At 43.4% G+C, this 20,449-nt stretch overlaps 1 protein-coding gene across 2 annotated transcripts in view; it reads left to right on the top strand.

The window, feature by feature from the left end:
* The window catches only part of Nid2 (nidogen 2), a 78,504-nt gene that overhangs the window by 49,497 nt on the left and 8,558 nt on the right, over window positions 1-20,449 (top strand). Inside the window, exons 9-14 of one of the 2 annotated variants that reach the window (XM_051174516.1) lie at window positions 1,823-1,966; window positions 2,452-2,580; window positions 3,640-3,783; window positions 14,758-14,877; window positions 15,468-15,701; window positions 20,145-20,366. In XM_051174516.1, the coding sequence (XP_051030473.1) occupies window positions 1,823-1,966; window positions 2,452-2,580; window positions 3,640-3,783; window positions 14,758-14,877; window positions 15,468-15,701; window positions 20,145-20,366 (993 nt within the window). Of the gene's footprint in view, window positions 1-1,822; window positions 1,967-2,451; window positions 2,581-3,639; window positions 3,784-14,757; window positions 14,878-15,464; window positions 15,702-20,144; window positions 20,367-20,449 lie in introns of both variants that reach the window. The other variant, XM_051174515.1, reaches the window with a different exon arrangement.

Below are 20,449 nucleotides of genomic sequence, written 5' to 3'. Positions count from 1 at the left end.
TATTCAGACCCTGGTGGGGGAAATGATAATGAATGTTCTGCCATAGAAATGCATAGTGCTATTTGTTATAGAGTGGATGGGGAAGAGTTTACCAGAGAGTGGAGATATCTCAGTCAATGCACCTCAGTTTACAACAGACTGTTCCAGAAAATAAGAGGAATCTAACTTGGGCAGCAGGAAAGTGAAACTGCTGGGAAGACAATCTCAAAGACCTACCAGGAGGAAGTTCAGCCCTGAAATAGGTAGCAAAAACAAGTACTCAGGTGTAACTGGCAACAAGTCCCAGCTACAAAAGATGGCTGGGGAGTCATGAGTGAGATAGAAGTGACAAGAAATCCTGGTGCTAAGTGCCAGGGTATGTCTGCAGATCCTAGAATTCTGGCTTCTGCGAGAACTGACGAGCAGGTTACACTTAGTGTATGATGGGGAATACCAACCTGCCTACCAAGAAGGATTCTGACATAGACTTAAGAGGCAGAGGCCCCAGTTGCTATGTTTTGCATGGAGTATTGTGATAGCCAAAGTGGCTCAGTGTAACCAGACAGGTGTAGATGGGGCTCTTGAAGTCATCTGTGTCTAAGATTACAATTCCACAGACTGAGGCAAAGTAAACACTTCAAATGAGGACAAAGAGCTGTCCCATTGAGGGGGAAACTGTTCCTTGGGACAACTAATCCTACCATTGGGAGCACCAACCTTGAAATATATGTTGTATTTTAAAAAGCAAATCCACAGATATCAAACCATTTTATTTGTATTTTGCACTGAAGAATCAAAAAGGAATCATTGGGCATCTGAACTTCATCCCTGGTACCTATGCTTTTGGCTTAGAAAGGTAATTTATGAGGTTCCTCTAGCTGGGCCCCTAATGGGGCTGTTCGAAATTGTATCATATTCTGAGTCTACTTACTTCTCCTAGCTGTAAATGTGAGCAAGTTGTTTGGCTTTCATAGGCTGCAGTCAGCATGTGTAATCTAGTGGATGCAAACAGTTGGATATAAAGGGTTCAGAGCACTTCCTGGGAGGGGATGCTCAAAGAGTGTCAACCACAAACTGTAGGACACATTCTACAAGTCATTTAGAAGTACATCCAAGAGATTAAGATATGTCAAGAAAATGCTTCACAGACTTCCCTACAGGCCAGTCTGATGGAAGCATTTTCTCAATTGAGGTTCCCTTTTCCTAGATGACCTTGGAATGTGTCAATCTCCAGTGAAATAATGAAGTAGCAATGGTAGTGTGTGTTGTTGTTGTTGTGGGGGGGTGCATGCAATAATCTGGGCCACTAAAAGCTTTTTCCGAGGTCCGTTTGGATGACTTGCTGTCTTGCCTAATATTTTTAAGCACCAACACACGACCATTTCTCAAATATGACACACATATGAACCCTTGAGCAAGGAATCATGGTAAAATTGAGATTGACAGAGACTGAGACCCTGTAAGGCCTTAAGATTTAACCCACAGAAATGGTGAGTTTGAAGTGGGAGGTTGAGTCTTTGCCAACACACTTGCTGACTCTGGATTCAAGTAATTTATCCCATGTCTCTCCCTTACCTTTCTTATGGGAACAGCAGTGTGGCTCAGAGTTATCTTGAGAGTCCTAGGAGATGCTAGACGATTTCTTACCCTGGAGGCAAACCTACTGAAAGCCAGAACCCTGTTCTACAGAGTAGGCACAGGAAGCTGTTGAAATTAACCTTGGGGTGGATGTAGTCCACCTTAGCTTTGCATTGGTAACAAAGACTCCTGTCTCCTTTCCTTTTCCTCATATTCTCCTGTGGCAGTCACTCTGTGCCCTCTTCTGTTTCCCATACATGCACAGTGGACTCAGCCCCCGCACCAGTGAACCCTTGCTATGATGGGAGCCATACCTGTGACACAACAGCAAGGTGCCGCCCGGGTACAGGTGTAAACTACACCTGTGAGTGCACCCCTGGGTTCCAGGAAGATGGACGAAGCTGTGAGGGTAAGAGACATGCTGTCTGTTTCTGTCATGTAGCCCTTGTTTTCACCTTGCTGTCTCTGCACTACAGTCTATGGGAGATAACTACTTGTGGTGTTTGTGGTTTAGCCTCTGGATATCTGGACTCAGTTATATGAAAACTGAGGCAAAGTTTGGCTAGGTTTGAGAAAACAGATTGGAGATGGGTATTTGGGGTTAGGGCTACAGAAAGAAACTGTCTTTGAAAAATCAAATTGTTTACTTTTTAAAGAATTCCTGAAGTATTCAAAGTATCTTCCTATGGCTTAACGAAAGATTTGAAAATGTTTTTCCTTATTTCTGATGAACTGCAACTTGGTATTTTGCCCAGTGTTCAAGACTCTCTTATTTCCACTAGCCAGCCATTAGTCGCACCGAAGCATCTTAATGCTGGGAAAATTGAGTTGTTAGATCTTCGGTTTCCCGAACCCAGTTTCATCAGTACTTTTCTGTTCTCATTTTTTGCTTAGATGTCAATGAATGTGCCACAGGCTTCCATCACTGTGGCCCCAATTCTGTGTGCATCAATGTGCCAGGAAGTTACAGATGTGGATGCCGCCATGGCTATGAATTTGCAGATGACCAGCACACTTGTATCTGTGAGCATTAAAATCTTTTTTCCCTTCAGCTAGAAGGATGCTGAATCCTACCTTGGAATTCATTTTTTATCTCTATACCTGCTATATAGAAAGCTCTAACATGTGTCTGGCGTCCTTCCTGTTTTGTTTTTTGAGACAGGGTTTCTCTGTAGCTTTGGATCCTGTTCTGGAACTAGCTTTGTAGGCCAGGCTGCCTTCGAACTCAGAGATCTTCCCGTCTCTGCCTTCCTAGCACTGGGATCAAAGGTGTGTGCCACTACCGCCAACTGTGTGCCTTTCTTAAAGTATACTGATGTAACTCTCTGCTGTAGTTCAGTTCAGTCCTGTCCTGATAGTTTTTCCCACCTAGATGTTGAGTTACTGGGGGTTGGGGGGTGTTCTCAACTGAGATTCCTGGCCTTGTCTTATAACCAGACAGTAACTTGTAATACCCCAGCTCTGTAAGGAATTCATATTGAAAGGTGCCTGTCTCATTCCAGGATCCATAGACCCATCCATAATAAATAAATCCTTTAGGGTTCTAAAACACACTAACTTCAGACTGAAGAATGGTTCCAAAAGACCTAGAATTCCAAATTTATCTCACTGATGGAGCTAGCTCATAATAGAGAATTACACATTTCAATCTCCAGTAAGATGACAAAGTAGCAATGGTAGTAAGAACTGTGTGTGTGTGTGTGTGTGTGTGTGTGTGTGTGTGTGTGTGTGTGTGTGCTTATTGTCTGTCTGTAGTGTGTACACAGTACTCTGGGGAATTACAAGCTGCAACCAGGATCTGTTGTAATGACTTAATGTCATGCCTAATATTTTAAGCATACACACACACACACACACACACCCCTACCTCAACTCTAATATGGGTATGAATCCTGAGCTACGAATCTTGCTAAAATTGAGATTCTAACTAGGACAAGGCCTGAGACCCCCCCAAGACCCTGCATTCCTTAAGTTCCAAAGGATGATATTAGTCTGTGGATGGGGCTCTGAAGAGAAAGGCTCACCCATACACTGACACTGAAGAGGTGTCAACTCTTCAGACACTTTTCCCTTTTTTTTCAGTGATCGGCCCGCCTTCCAACCCTTGCCTTGATGGCAGTCACACCTGTGCTCCTGAGGAGCAGGCCCAGTGTTTTCACCATGGAGGCAGCTCATTCAGCTGTGCTTGCCTGCCAGGCTTTGTTGGCACAGGGCATCATTGTTCTGGTGAGTACCTCTCTTGGGGAATCCGCCTGGCCCCTTTTGGTATATATCCTCATAGAGACACAGCCTTTTGGTTGCCAAAAGAGAGTGGGCATCTTTAGAGTCAGAAAGAGCCCAAGGGTGATTCCCTGGTACTGGACTGCTGAACACCCATGGTTGTCCTGGAGTGTTGGTGTCAGCTTGAGACCTTGTGTTCCTTGGTTCTAGTATAGGCTAGAGGGACTCAGAGCTATGTTTTTTGTTTTTTCTAAATTCAATCCTCATCAAACACCTGGTGAGACAGGATCTGGTCTCCCTGTGTATCCCTGGCTGGCCTTGAACTCAGAGACCCACCTGCCTCTGCCTCAGGGATCTAGGGTGTCACCATATGTGACAGTTTTTTGTTTTTTGTTTTTTTATTATTTTATTTTATATAACAAAGTCCAATTAAATGAAAACAAACATTTATACACAACATTTGGGAATTTGGGCGTCGTTCTTTCCAAACTACTTCCTGCTGGTAAGGGGCGCTGTCATGGAGGATTCGAAGAGAATTCAGATATCTGGCTGTAGTCTGTAGGGCTGTTTTGTCCAGCTGTTTTGAATGTAGGATCAGCTTGTACTCAGTTTCAGGCGGTCTGGTGTGATCAAACCACATTAGTCTGGAAGGAATCCACATCTTTTCATTTTCTGTGGAAACAAAAATAGAAATCCTTTTCCCCAGTAACTTGTCCTTGAACTTAAATTTTGGAGTCAAAGCATTTTTTTTAAATTTAATTTATTATTTTACATGTCGATCCCAGTTCCCTCTCCCTCCCTCCATCCCTCCCTCCCTTCTTCCCTCCCTTTTACCCTCTCTGCCCTCTCACATGCACTCTAAACCACGCTCTCCTCCCATCCCCCACCCTCCCCTCCCATCCCCCCCACCCCAATTCCATATGTAGAGGAATGCCATCCAGTTGGGGTCATGTAGATCTGACAGGTCATGTGAAATAGGGACAAGGACTTCTCTCCTGTCTCTAGATTAAGGCAGTTATCCCTCCATGGGGGATATGTTCGCAAAGTCCTTTTGTGCACCAGGGATACATCCTGGCTCCACTGTCTGAGGTCTCTTAGACTGCTCAGTCCTTCTGGCTGAGACCCATATTCAGGGGGGCCCGAGTCAGTCCCATGCTGGCTTCCCAGGTATCAGTCTAGTGGCCGATAGCTCCTCCTTGTTCAGGTAAGCTGTCTCTATGTGTTTCTGCCGCATGGTCTTTTCCTCTCCATCTGCATCTGGGTTCTAGTTCAACTCAGTGTTTATGTATGGGTGTTTGATCCTGTTTTCAACAGGCATTAGTTGAGGGCTCCATGGAGAAGTTAGTTGTTGATCTCACTCTCCAGGAAGGGCATTTATGATAGCCTTTTCATGGAAGCTGAGATTGTTAGTTGGGAGCAGTCTTGTAGTTCGCTAGACCTTTCTTTGTGTTCAACTTTATCTTCAAACCAATATTGGCTCCCTCTTTTATGTTCTATCTCTCTGTCTCTGTCTGTGTGTCTCTCTCTCTCTTTCTGTCCTATCTTCTATTCCTAACCAGGCTCAGTCCTCCTGGTCGCACATGTTTTCCTTTCCTCCCCCTCATTTTCTCCTACTTCTCTCTCCATTCGTTGCCCCCCCCCCCACTTCACCTGAGCTCTGGGGGACTTGTCCCTTCCCAGTTCTGTGAGGGACTTTATATGAATCTCTTAGAATACACCTTGTATTCTAGTTAGTCTGGTGATGTGAATTATAGGCTGGTGATCATTTGATCTAGATCTAAAATCCATATATGAGTGAGTACATACTGTGTTCCTCTTTTTGTGACTGGGTTACCTCATTCAGGATGGTTTCTTCAAGTGCCATCCACTTGCCTGCGAATTTCAAGATACCATTATTTTTTTCTGCAGAGTAGTATTCCATTGTGTAGATATGCCACATCTTCATTAACCATTCTTCAATTGAGGGGCATCTAGGTTGCTTCCAGGATCTTGCTATTACAAATAGTGCTGCTATGAGCATAGTTGAACAGATGTCTTTGTTGCATGGATGTGAATCCTTTGGGTATATGCCTAAGAGGGGGATTGCCAGGTCCTGTGGTAAACTAATTCCCATTTTCCTGAGGAACTACCGTACTGATCTCCAAAATGGCTGTATGAGTTTCCACTCTCACCAGCAGTGGAGGAGTGTTCCACTTTCTCCACATCCTCTCCAACATAAGTCATCACTGGTGTTTCTAATTTTAGCCATTCTGGCAGGGGTAAGATGGTATCTCAAAGTTGTTTTGATTTGCATTTCCCTGATAGCTAAGGATGTGGAGCATTTTCTTAAGTGTCTTTCAGCATTTTTGATTTCCTCTATTGAGAATTCTTTCTTCAGTTCTGTACCCCATTTTTTCATAGGGTTATTTGGTGTTTTGTTGACTAGTTTCTTGAGTTCTTTGTATATTTTGGAGATCAGCCCTTTGTCGGATATAGGATTGGTGAAAATCTTTTCCCAGTCTGTGGGCTGCCGTTTGGTCTTGTAGAGGTTTGAAGGGGTCCCATTTATTAATTGTTTCTTTCAGTGTCTGTGCCCTTGGAGTTATGTTCAAGAAGCGGTCTCCTATATCAATTTGTTCAAGGGTACCTCCTACTTTCTCTTCTAAGAGGTTCAATGTGGCTGGATTGATGTTGAGATCTTTGATCCATTTGAACTTAAGTTTTGTGCATGGCGACAGACATGGGTCTATCTGCAGTCTTCTACACACCCTCATCCAATTGTGCCAGCACCATTTGTTGAAGATGCTGTCCTTGCCCCATTGTATACTTTTAGCTATTTTGTCGAAAATCAGGTGTTCATAGGTGCGTGGCTTAATATCAGGATTTTCAATTCGATTCCATTGGTCTACCTGTCTATTTTTATGCCAATACCAGGCTGTTTTCAGAACTATAGCTCTGTAGTAGAGCTTAAAGTCAGGAATGGTGATGCCTCCTGAAGTTCTTTTATTGTATAGGGTTGTTTTGGCTATCCTGGGTCTTTTGTTTTGCCATATAAAGTTGATTATTATCCTTTCAAGGTCGGTGAAGAATTGTGGTGGGATTTTAATGGGGATTGCATTGAATCTGTAGATTGCTTTTGGTAAGATTGCCATTTTTACTATGTTAATCCTACCTAACCAAGAGCATGGGAGATCTTTCCATTTTCTGGTATCTTCTTTAATTTCTTTCTTTAGAGCCTCAAAGTTCTTATTATATAGGTCTTTTACTTGTTTGGTAAGCATTACCCCAAGATACTTTATGTTGCTTGTGGCTATTGTAAAGGGTGATGTTTCTCTGATTTCTTTCTCTGTCTCTTTGTCGTCTGAAAAAAGTAGGGCTACTGATTTTTTTGAGTTTATCTTGTATCCTGCTAGTTTGCTGAAGGTGTTTATCAGCTGTAGGAGTTCCCTGGTAGAGTTTATTGGGTCACTTATGTAAACTATCATATCATCTGCAAATAGAGACAGTTTGACTTCTTCCTTTCCAATTTGGATCCCCTTGATCTCCTTTTGTTGTCTTATAGCATTAGCTAGAACTTCTAGTATGATATTGAAGAGATATGGAGAGAGAGGACAGCCTTGTCTTGTTCCTGATTTTAGAGGAATTGGCTTAAGTTTCTCTCCATTCAGTTTGATGTGGCAGTTGGTTTGCTGTATATTGCTCTTATTATGTTTAGGTATGTTCCTGTTATCCCTGACCTCTCCAAGACCTTTATCATGAAAGGGTGTTGAATTTTGTCGAAGGTTTTTTCCGCATCTAGGGAGATAATCATATGGTTTTTCTTTTTCTGTTTGTTTATATGGTGGATCACATTGATAGATTTTCGTATGTTAAACCATCCCTGCATTCAAGGTATGAAGCCTACTTGTCGTGGTGGATGATTTCTGTGATGTATTCTTGAATTCGGTTTGCCAGTATTTTATTGAGTATTTTTGCATCGATGTTCATCAGGGATATTGGTCTGTAGTTTTCTTTCTTAGTTGTGTCTTTGTGAAGTTTGGGTACCAAAGTTATTGTGGCCTCATAAAAAGAGTTTGTCAATGAACCTTCTGTTTCTATCTTGTGGAACAGTTTGAGGAGTAGTGGTATTAGTTCTTCCTTGAATGTCTGGTAGAATTCTGCGCTGAATCCATCTGGCCCTGGACTTTTTTTGGTTGGAAGGGTTTTTATGACTGTTTCTATTTCATTGCAGGTTATAGGTCTATTTAAGTTGTTTGTCTGTTCTTGATTTAATTTTGGTAAGTGATAGTTATCCAGAAACTTGTCCATTTCCTTTGAATTTTCAATTTTTGTGGAATACAGATTTTCAAAGTATGACCTGAAGATTGTCTGGATTTCTCTGTGTCTGTTGTTATGTTCCCCGTTTCGTTTCTGATTTTGTTAATTTGCATGTTCTGTCTCTGTTTTTTCATTAATTTGGATAAAGGTTTGTCTATCTTGTTGATTTTCTCAAAAAATCAACTCTTTGCCGCATTGATTTTTTTTTTTTTTTTTTTTTTTTTTTTGTATTGTTTTCCTGGTTTCTATTTTGTTGATTTCAGCCCTCAAGTTGATTATTTCCTGGCGTCTACTCCTGTGGGCTGAATTCGCTTCTCTCTGTTCTAAGGCTTTCAGTTGCGCTGTTAATTCTCTTATGTGACTATCCTGTTTTCTTCATATGGGCACTTAGTGCAATGAACTTCCCTCGTAGCACTGCTTTCAAGGTGTTCCATAAGTTCGGGTATGTTGTATCCTCATTCTCGTTGAATATTAGAAAGTCTTTAATTTCTTTTTTTATTTCTTCTTTGACCCAGGAGTGGTGCAATTGCACATTGTTCAGTTTCCATGAGTTTGCAGGTTTTCTGCTATTTGTGTTGTTGTTGAATTCCAATTTTAAAGCATGGTGGTCCAATAAGATACAGGGGACTATTCCTATTCTCTTGTATCTGTTGAGGTTTGTTATGTCACCTAGTATGTGGTCTATTTTAGAGAAGGTTCCATGAGGAGCAGAGAAGAAGGTATATTCTTTTGTGTTTGGATGGAATGTTCTATAGATGTCTGTTAACCCCAGTTGAGACATAACTTCTGTTAATTCTTTTGTTTCTTTGTTGAGTTTCTGATTTGTGGTCCTGTCTAGTGTTGAGAGTGGTGTATTGAAGTCTCCCACTATAAGTGTGTGAGGTTTTATATGAGCTTTGAGTTTTAGTAGTATTTCTTTTACGAATATGGGTGCCTTTGTATTAGGGGCATAGATGTTCAGAACTGAGACTTTGTGTTGATGGATTTCTCCTGATATGAATATGAAATGACCGTCTTCATCTCCTTTGACTAATTTTGGTTTGAAGTCTAACTTGTTAGATATTAGGATAGCTACGCCTGCTTGCTTCTTATTCCCATTTGATTGGAAAATCTTTTCCCAACCCTTTACCCTGAGGTAATGTCTATCTTTGAAGCTAAGATGTGTTTCTTGTATGCAGCAGAAGGATGGATTCTGTCTTCGTATCCATTCTGTTAGCCTGTTATAGGTGAGTTAAGACCATTAATGTTGAGGGTGAGTAAGGACCATTGATTGTTGATGCTTGTTTGATTTAGGTTTGATGTTGGCAGTGGTATTGTGAATATATTAGTTCTGCTTCACCCTTGGTTTCTGGTGTAGTTGTATTATCTGTTGCCTACATTTTTGTGGGTGTAATTACCTTCGTTGGGTTGGAGTTTTCCTTCCAATACTTTCTGTAGGGCTGGATTTGTAGATACGTATTGGGAAAATCTGGTTTTGTCATTAAATATCTTGTTCTCTCCGTCTATATTGATTGAGAGTTTTGCTGGATATAGTAGCCTAGGCTGGCATCCGTGTTCTCTTAATACTTTTAGAACATCTATCTAGGACCTTCTGGCCTTGAGGGTTTCCATGGAGAAGTCAGGTGTAATTTTGATAAGTCTGCCTTTATATGTTACCTGACCTTTTTCCTTCGCTGCTCTTAATATTCTTTCTTTATTCTGTATGCTAGGTGTTTTGATTATTATATGTCGAGGGGTCTTTTTTCTTTGGTCCAGCCTATTTGGCGTTCGGTATGCTTCTTGTACTTTCATGGGCATGTTCCTCTTCAGATTTGGAAAGTTTTCCTCGATGATTTTGTTGAATATGTTTTCGGCACCTTTGATCTGGGCTTCCTCACCTTCGTCTATGCCTATTATTCTTAGGTTTGGCCTTTTCATGGTCCCACATTTCCTGGATGTTTTGTGTTAAGGATTTGTTGGATTTATGATTTTCTTTGGTTGATGAATCTATTTCTTGTAGTTTATCTTCTGCGCCTGAGATTCTCTCTTCCATCTCTTGAATTCTATTGGTTATGCTTGTGTCCGTAGTTGCCGATTTTTTGCCCAGCTTTTCAATTTCCAGCATTCCTTCCGTTTGTGTTGCCTTTATTTTTTCAATTTCAGTTTTCAAGTCTTGAACCGTTTCCTTCACCTGGTTAATTTTTTTTCCTTGGCTTTCTGTACTTTCCTTAAGGAATTTGTTCATTTCTTCCACTTTTTTGTTTGTTTTTTCCTCCATTTCTTTAAGGGATTTCCTCACATCTTCTTTGAGGGCCTCTATCATTTTTATGATGGTAATTTTTAAGTCGTACCCTTCTGCTTCCTCTGCTTTGTTGTTGTGTTCCATTCTAGTTGGTGTAGATTCCCTAGATTCTGGTAGTGTCATGTTTGTCTTTCTGTTGTTAGGTGTTCTCTTGTACTGCCTTCTTCCCATAGCTTCTTCCAGTAGGTGTTGGTGGTGTCTCCCTTCTCTCTCTATGGTACTTCCCCGATGGGCTTATGTGGGTCTGACATTCAATATCTGTAGCTCTGTGTGGTCCAAGCTCTCTAGGATGTTTCTCCGCAGACAGGGATCCAGGGATGGGGTCAAGGATGAGGATCCAGAAGAAGATGCCAGCAGGTACTCACAGTGGACCTCTGGCCAATAGCTCTGGCCAATAGCTGGCGGAAGAGGACGAGGGCTGAGCTGGAACTTAAGAAGGTTTTGCAGGGTAGTGGGATCTCACTGGAAACTGGTGCTCTCCAGCTGAGACCTTGTTCTTTGGCAGAGGCCAGGATTTGGGGGTCAAGGATCTTGCCTGCGGGAACTCCAAGTGGACCCGCAGAGATAGGGGGATCTCTGGGAGGGGCCCAGGACTCCAGCAGAGGATTGGAGGTGGGGTCAGAGACCAAGCTGGTGGAAATTACGGGTGGTCCCGTGTGGATAGTCAGGTCTCCTTTGTTCAGAGTTGCTCTGAGAAGTCTCCGAAGTAGGGTGGACTGTTGGCTCCACCCTCTGTCCCAGTGCTCAACCAGAGTGGCAGGACCGTGGCTGGAGTAGGGCACAGGGTGGGGGGGGGGTAGGCTGGCAGTGGGGATGGGTGGGGGTGTATCAGAGCTCCAAGGGTGCTCTCGATGGGGACCGGAGACAGGAGCAGCAGGATCAGGGGCCAACCCAGGGAGTTCAGGCGGGGGAGGGGGGCGAGGATTTGGTTCTTAAAGAGTGAAATCTTGTCCACGTTCCCTCCATATGGAATGATTTCTTTCCTGTGTTAGTGTGAGTTGGCTATTTCCCAGGAGTTTCAAATGTGAGTTGAGGAAAACAGGGTAGAGAAGGTCTGTTCTGTCTTTGCTCAGAAGTCAGATGAGTGGTGCATATGTAGTCAGAATGTCTGTGCTCAGAGATGCTGGGTAAATCATGGACAAGAGGGTGTGAACATGGAAGCAACAATGTTTATTATTTTATTTGTATGTTCCAAGGAAGATCACCATATGCTACGCAGACACAAACAGCAGACATTTATGTATGATTGGACAGTTAGGGACCAGAGGGACAGCAAGGGCATACTGGCCAAAGCATAGTGTTCTGGGTAGTACAGAGGTTAATCGGCACCAGAGAATTAAAACACTGAGTCAGAAAGCAAGTCAATCATTCAGTGGTTGAATTTGCTTCCAGCCCTTCCTGTTCAAAATGAGGACAGGAAGGGATTTCAAAGCCCAAAGCATGAGCTCTAAATGGAGGGTTCCAGACACTGTCCTAACAGGTTCTTTTGTTAACTGGGTGAATGGTGGAAGTGTTGGCTATGCTGGAGTCGAGTTGCCTTGTTTTTTGCTGCCTTCGTGACAAAGCTGTCCTGCTGTCTCATCCTTTTGTATGGACCCATCGCCCATGAACATATCTCCCACTGGTCAGTTGTTACTGGCAGCTTCCTAACAGTGGAGATTAAAAAGAGAGCTCTTGCCTTGAGAAGAGGCCAAAGTCCTTCCCCATCTTGTGTCTGGACACTTCCTGTCCCAGGAAATGAGCTCTGGCTTCTACAAACCCTGTGGTATTCATGCTCCTAAGGAATTACTGAAGCCAGCTTTGCACTCAGGCCTTGGAGCTGCTGACTGGCTTCAATCTGTCAGTCATTGAGGCCCTCCAAGGAGGAGTTGGTTGCAATTCTTGGAGCCTACAATTCTCCAGTTTGGGGGTCAGGGATTCCTCAGATGTGATGTTAACTTTTCAAAGGCATTTTTCCTGACAGCTGCTGTCTGACATAATCATGGTGTCCACAAAGAAGGCAACGAAATGACTGTTTCAGGTTTTGTCAGGGTTTTAATAATGCAGGTTTGGCACCATGGGTTAAAGAATAGCCATAAGAAGGAGCTCCTGGGGTCCAGCAATAGGTTGTGTGGATCAGGAATGTTTGTTTCCTGCAATTGCTTGGGGTTCCTGTCCCCACAGGAAGTACTTCTGGGGTATGTTCTGTCATAGTTTGAATTTCCTGAGTTTGGCTGAATGTTCATTTTTATAGCTTTGTCTCTGCAATCAGTTTTATAGCCCTTCTAGGCCCAGCCAGCTCCCCACTCACCTGTGCCCTGGAGCTGGCTACCAGGATAAGGATGACTGACCATTCTTTAGTAACTGAGTTGCTATCTAGGATGCTGTTTAAATAAATCTCTTCTTAATCTTGGGAGGTGAAAGTAACCAGAAAAGCCAGCTGCTTGCCTAGGGAGAGCAATCTGGGTGGAATTAATCTTGATCTCGTTGAGCATTCAAGGGTTTTGGACTCAAAGGCACTGTGTTCTCCAAAGGCAAAGGACAGGCATATTGCCCACTAGGTGAGTATAAGGATTCCTGTCTGGGGAACAGAATGCCTGTGTGTGAGGTAAAGTGGGCTGCCAACCAAGAAAACAGCTGAGCTATGAGAGGAGCTCCTGGAGGATGTGGGCTGCCTGGCGGCTCATGGAGTCTTTCCGGGATCCCCGCCCATTCAAATCTAACCCCTAGTTACAAACTTCCACTTTCCAAGCTGCCATAGGCTGCACCAAGTGGACGCAGTGCCGCCTTTTCTAGGCGACTTGCCATTGCAGGTCACATACTTTTTTCTACTCACACATCAAAAACAGTTCTAGTTGTTATTGTGGATGTGACTCAGGCTTTCTTTTGTTTTTCGTCAAGCCCAGCTCTGACCTGTACCTTTTGTTTCCCCCTTTTTCCTCTGGAAGATTTCCTGTCCTCTCAGACCTCACCTCATACCCTGGCATTGGCTTTAACAGTCCCACCCCCAAGAGTTTCTTGAGGGTCTTTTGAGTGAGGGTGTGGGAAGAGGCTGATGGTGTGGACCAACTTTAATAAGTAAAATGAAAAGGCATATTAATTGGCTTTTGTTTAAGCTGTGGGATTTTGGAGTTTTTGAATATAAACTCCCAGGGAAGCATTGCAGAGTGAAGGGGCCTAGGCATGATAACATTCTTCTGTCTGTCGAGTGAAAAGGTAACGCAGAGTCTCTAATTAGAGAATTTAGACAGCAATCTGATCAGGCAAGGCTGAAGGTCCTTCCAAACTGAAGATGTGTTTGCGACTTCATCTGACTCTTGTATCTACAAGGGTATAAAGGGAGCTAGTGCCAAAGGACAAACTATTGTTACCTATATTTATCTTTGTAACATCATTGACAGGAAATTAATGATTTACAGTCTAAAGGTTAGTAGTTGGAAGGAAATAACTTCTAAAGATGCTCAGAAGTACACAGCAGGTTATTCTCTGAATACCCACCCACAAGTTAGATTTCTACTCTGAGTATTTATCTCATTTTTTTATTGTTTTGTTTTTGTTTGGTTTGTTGGGGTTTTTTGTTTTTGTTTTTTTGTTTTGTTTTGTTTTGTTTTTGTTTTGTTTTGTTTTGTTTTTGCTTTTTGAGACAGGGTTTCTCTGTGGCTTTGGAGGCTATCCTAGAACTAGTTCTTGTAGACCAGGCTGGCATCGAACTCTCAGCCTCCCAAGTGCTGAGATTATAGGTAGGCCAGGCTCATCTCATTTGTTAACACACATGTTCCTTGGTTTATTTTTGTCTTAGTTAAGGTTACTATTAACTGTGATGAAACACTATGACCAAAAGCAACTTGGGGAGTGAAGGGTTTCCACTCACAGTTCCACTTATCAGTTCATCATTAAAAGCAGTGGGAACAGGAACTCAAGCAGGGAAGGAACCTGGAGGCAGGAGCTAATGCAGAGCCCATGGAGGATGCTGCTCCTCATGGCTTACTCAGCCTGCTTTCCTATAGAACCCAGAACCACCAGCCCACCATAATGGGCAACACCCCCCCACATTGATCACTAGTTAAGAAAATGCCCCACAGCATAATCTTATGGAAAACTTTTTTCAAGAAACTCCCTTCTCTCTGATGACTCTTGCTTGCATAAAATTGACATAAAACTAGCTAGAGTGTGTGTATATATATATATATATATATATATATATATATATATATATACATATATATATATATATATATATTCTGTTTTCCTGTTATACTTGCTCTTCGATATTAGCATCTCTCAGTTCAGACCCAGGGATGTTCTAAGTTGCTAACTTGTTGAGCCATGTGTGCCGAGACCATTTATTTGCACAGCTGTTTGTGGTGAAGTCATGGTCTTCCTTTCTTTCCTCACCTCTTTGTGGCTGTCCCTGACCTCTGCAGATGTTGATGAATGTGCAGAAAATAGATGTCATGAGGCAGCTACCTGCTCCAATACCCCTGGGTCCTTCTCCTGTCAGTGCCAGCCTGGGTATCATGGGGATGGGTTTCACTGCACATCTGGTAAGTGATGGACGACCTGCTTAAGTGTAAGGATCTCCCAGTTCCTGCCCTGTTATTGTCCTCCATGCCTACTTTTGATGGAAGCTGGTCTGAGAGCCTGGGGGAGGGAGGGTTACAAGCTCTGGATTCCTCTCAATAGCCTCCTGATGTCTACTTACTGCTTGCTGATATGTGAGCTTCTCGGAGTCTGTCTTCTACACTGTGGTTTCTCTAGTTCACCCTAAGTGGTGATGCCCACCCTAGTGGGCAAATGCCATTGGTTATTCTTCATTTTTCTCAGATGGCAGTTGGCTCCTAAGGGCTGAGGAACAGACTGAGCTAGCTTACATTTATATTCATCTGGTGATGTACAGGGCAAATGGAGGGAATTATGGACAACTATGCAGATGATAGCAAAGCTAAAATAAGAAATAGGGCTCTAAAATGTTAGTGTCTTGCTATTTCTCCATGTCATGGTAACTTTACGTTGTAGGGAAGAAATTCTTAGTACAGAAGACTTAATGGGAACTGGTTATTATGAATGGGTTGTGAAATAAGAAATTTATTTCTTATATTTCCTTTGTCTCTCTTCTCAATAACTGTTCCAGAAGATTCTGTCTCAGGACTGAAGTCCTGTGAACACCAACAGCACTATGCCCAGGCACAGCATGCCTATCCCGGGTCACGGATCCACATCCCCCAATGTGATGACCAGGGAAACTTCGTGCCACTGCAGTGCCATGGCAATACTGGCTTCTGTTGGTGTGTGGACCAGAATGGCCATGAAGTCCCTGGCACCCAGACTCCACCTGGCTCCACCCCGCCTCACTGTGGACCACCTTCAGGTGAGCCCACTTGCCCTGAAGAAAGACCTTATGCCAGCTCAGGCCTGGAGTCAATGGCTCTGGCAGTGGGGTAATTTTTGTCATTGTTTGGTTTTGGTTTCTCAAGACAGTGTTTCTCTGTATAGCCTTGGCTGTCCTGGATCTCACTCTGTAGACTAGGCTGGCCTGGAACTCACAGAGATCCATCTGCCTCTGCCTCCTGACTGCTGGGATTAAAGGTATATACCACTACCACCTGGCTAGTGGGGTGATTTATAACACAGCTCTGACTTTGTAGACATAGGTCTGACTGGCTGCTATATTTTCATAACTCTTTTCCTCCAAAGAACACTTTGCTGTGTAAGACCCTAATTCGTGGTCATGATGGGAGAGCCCCGAGACACAAACACCAAAACCAATAGATGCAACAAGCAAGAGGTGTTTATTGAACGAGTGCACTCTGGTGTCAGCAATCTCAGGGGAAGCTGCACACCCCTCAAAGGGTTCAGGCTCTTTTTATAAAGAAAGACCGCAAATCACCATACATGCATGGGGCACAAGGTGATTGATTACAAAGTATGATTTCATGTTTGAGAGATCACCCAGGTGTGACCTATTCTTCTTTAAAGGAAAAAGGAAACACCATAGAATGTACTTTAGAAAGTCCCCAGACTGTCCATTGGCCAGAAGTGACCCAGATAGGGCTGGTCATCTGGAACCATTTGTTCCAGGGCTGGGGCCTATTTCCTTGTTGTGGGCCAAGACCTGTGAGAAACTTCTTATCCTTTTTTTTCTTTGAAAACTAAAGTCTTTCATACTCTGGCTCTCTCTTGGCTGTACATTTAGAGCCTTCAAGTTATTCCACAAAGGTTTGATAATTCAGTAACTACTCTATTTAACAAGATCAGCCTAGCCCCATCACCATAGTAACCTTTCTTGTTCTCATAATTCCTGATCTTTCCACCCATGTCAACGTCCATTCTTTGTGATTTTCTATATTATGCTTGCAAGAACTACTCTTCTGCCCCTTTCCTACATCCTTGCTCTGCAAACTAAAGTCTTTCAGCTGACATAGGCACACCCATGTGCATGTTAATGTCATAGGACATCTAGACACATGTGACAGGTAGGAAGGATCTGTATGCATTGGATTTTAGGTGCATAGATGCTTGTTGAATGGAAACTGAAAATTGAGTGGCTACATCAGGCTGTGACCCACTGTGTGAGAGGCTTGAGAGAGCTAAAGAACTTTGCCAGTGTAATGTATTATCTACCTCTTTCTAGGTAACCATGTTACTTCCCTGTAAAAAGCAGTTTGAAGGCTGTGCTAATATTAGCAGGAAAAATAGGTATGAAACTCAGAATGGATCCATTGAGTTTACTTTTAACCCTCTCTAGCCAATCCAACATGGTGATGAGAAGCCCTTTGCACAGCTGCCTTCTTAGGAAGCATAGGAATCTATCCATCTGATCTGAGGTGTTCATGACAAACATAGCCATTGTCAACTTTCTTCTTCCTGCCAAGGTTTTGGAACATGGTGGGCAGAGTCTCACTGGCAATGTGAGCAGCAGGCAGCTTACACCAGGCAGCTTTCCAGTCCCTTGCTGAATTATTCACAAATGGGCAACATGCTGCTGCTTTAGCTGGAATACTTCCTGATCTGGAAGTTAGTATCCAAAAAGACACTTCTAAAATTATAAAATAAAATTTTAAAAACGATTTAAAACATAATTACAGAATCACTTATCTTGGCCTTTAATGTGTAAGGGAAATAAAGCTGAGCAATTTCCAACAGTTTTGATTCTATAACATTCATAAAGTGACCATGGACTTAAGTAGCTTTGGAGACTGTCCTGGAACTCAGTCTATAGACCAGGCTGGCTTTGAACTCACAGAGATCCACCTGCCTCTGACTCTTGGGTGCTAGGATTAAAGGTACCACCAACTCCCTGTGAGGACTTCAGTGTTTCTAAGATTATATACATAAATAGGGCATGGATCTGGGAAGAGTTGGAGGAAGGAGGATGAATATGATCAAACTATATTGTACAAAATTCTCAATAAACAAATTGAAAGATTCACACAGGTAAACTGGTAATAGATTGATCTTCTTTGTCATGTGTCTGTGTCATCCTGTCATGTCCTCTCACCCCCATTATTCATGAACAAGACTCTGCAGGCCTTAAAACGTGGTGCCTAGAGAAATCCTGTTTCTGCTCTGGTTTCTCTCAAAAGCCTCAGCTCTCTGTCAGAGGTCTGCAATTCAGTGGTTAGTTGGAGCCTTGGAGGGAAGGCTTGGCATTCTTTTAAGTTGATTAAAACAAACATGTGTTAAGGATAGTGCCTCAGGCTGAGATGTTAATGACTAAAATAAGGGCACATTCTTTTGTACAGACTTCTCTGGCACTGCATGGCCTTGCCTGCCATCTCTGACTATTCTCATTTTCATAACCAGGTCATTGGGAGGGAGACTATTTGAAACCTTATTAACCCAAAGCAGGAAAAAGGTAAGCCCATGATAGGATGACATTGCTTAAAGTAGTAGGGGAGGAAAGGAGTGCCCACTTGAGTGATCTGAGACTTAGTTGACTTGCTATGTGCTTGCATCCATCCAGACACATAGGCACGATGGGTGGTCCCCAGAAACAAGAGTGGCTTTCTGGGGAGTTCATTGTGGAGTGGGCATGTTGGTGGCTTCCCCCAGCACATACTACTGTGAAATAGATGACTAGTGTTTGAGGCAGTAGCAGCCCCTTCTCCTGGTCCTGGAACACTTTGGGCTGAGCAGATCAGAGTCCTGCCTTTGTCTCCTTTGCTTCCTATGGGTCATGAGCTATACAGCACCCTGAGGGAGCAGAAACTTCTTGAAAAGGGTTTGCTGATCTTGAGATTGGGAACTCTATTGATGTCTTCCCACCTTCTCAGAGGACTGGTCCCTCTGAAGCCCTGCTGTGATACTTCCAGCTTTGTTCTTTGAAGTAAGTCTCTGGAGGGTTTTCAGCAGAAGAATAGACTAAGATGTCCTGGGTTTTAAATGTACCATTGTGGCTGCTGGCTGAGTGTACACTGGTTTGGTGGTGTGAAGGCATGGGAAGATGGGAACAGGAAAGCCAGTCAGAAGGCTCTTGCCATGAGCCCAGTGTGAAATGTATGTGAGCAGGGGAACACACGCAGAAGTGGCAAGAAATGAAGATAATCTGAATGGGTTTTTGTTGTTGTTTGAGATTTTTTGAGATAGGACTCACTACAAGCTCTGGCTGTCTGGAACTCACTCTGTAGAACAGGCTAGCCTTCGACTCACAGAGATCCACCTGCCTCTGTATCCTGGGTGCTGGGATTAAAGACATGCTCCACTGTGTTCACCTCTAGTTAGAATGTATTTGGAGGTAAAACTAATAAGACTTTTTGTGAGGTGTGAGAGAAAGAGGTGTCCAGGTGATTGTGTCTAAGCAATTGGAAGTGCAGGTGCTATTTAATGGAACTAGAGGCAGAAGGAGCCATTTTGGGAAAAATCGGGAGCCCAACGATTACTTTTGTGCAGTTCAATTGTGCATGCAAATGGTAGTGGCAAGGAGGTAATGACTGTGTGGTTCTGCAGACCATAGACTTTTGAGTTGCAGGGATTAAGACAGAACCAGAAATTCCTCTAGTTATGCCCTGAGGGTAATCCAGTCTCTGTGAGCAAGTGATCTCAGTCAATTGGAGCTTTGTAGATAAAAGCACAATGCAGGGCAGAGCCCCAGTGCCCTGGGGCAGCAGCCTGGCAGGGAACTCTCATAAGTCAGAAGGCAGCAGGCTTTCTTTAATCATGGTGTGACTCTGCAGATAAGAGGAAGATTGGAGGGTATGTGGAGTATAGGAGAAAACAGGACAGCACTATGGCAGAAAGCTAGAATTCTGAGATAGTTCCAGCATTGTGATGGCTGTGGTTTTCTTGAAATTGGATAGTTCAAGAATCAGTTTCACTTGCTCAGTACCACCTCTGATGTGCTGTATACAATACCCTGTCACTCTTGTTCCATGTAACTTCGAAGTGAAACTGAGGGCTACATGTAGCATAGCATGCTCTTCAGCCCCCCCTTTTTTTTCTAAGACACATAGACCAGCCCGGAGATGGATCTTATAGCAACGGGTCCAAGCATTTGAAACAAGTGGGAAAGAATAATTGTTTTTAAGTGTCACATGCATCAGTGAGTCTGTACAGTGTTCTGGCATTAGTCATGAGAGGATCCCTAGGCTTAGGCCAGAGTGAGGTATACTGATGAGCTTGTCACCTTGTTCTTTCCTGATGTTGCTGGGCCCCTGTGGCAGGTCCTCCTGCCCTTGGAGGATTTCTTTTCTGCATTTCCACACAACTTCTGAGAACACATGTCCAAGAAGACCAAGGATCAGGGATTAGGACCTGAAGCTGTACTGATCTTGCTTGGTTGGCCATCTAAGGAGGGTTTGTTTCCCCATCTTAGAGCCCACCCAGAGGCCACGGACTGTCTGTGAGCGCTGGAGGGAAAGTTTGCTGGAACACTATGGGGGCACACCCAAGGATGACCAGTATGTACCCCAGTGTGACGACCTGGGCCACTTCATACCCCTGCAGTGCCATGGGAAGAGTGACTTCTGTTGGTGTGTGGACAAGGATGGCAGAGAACTGCAGGGCACACGATCACAGCCAGGCACAAAGCCTGCATGTAAGCATGGGACTGTCTAGCCTCCCTTCTGTGTCACTGAGGACTTCTGTAGGGTTTTTGCTTCCTGAGGTAAACTGGGGAGG

This window comes from Phodopus roborovskii, unplaced genomic scaffold (genome assembly GCF_943737965.1).
Source record: "Phodopus roborovskii unplaced genomic scaffold, PHOROB, whole genome shotgun sequence".
Taxonomy (NCBI): Eukaryota; Metazoa; Chordata; class Mammalia; order Rodentia; family Cricetidae; genus Phodopus; species Phodopus roborovskii.
Note: the sequence above shows the minus strand (reverse complement) of the source record. Positions and strands in the feature narration are given on the sequence as shown.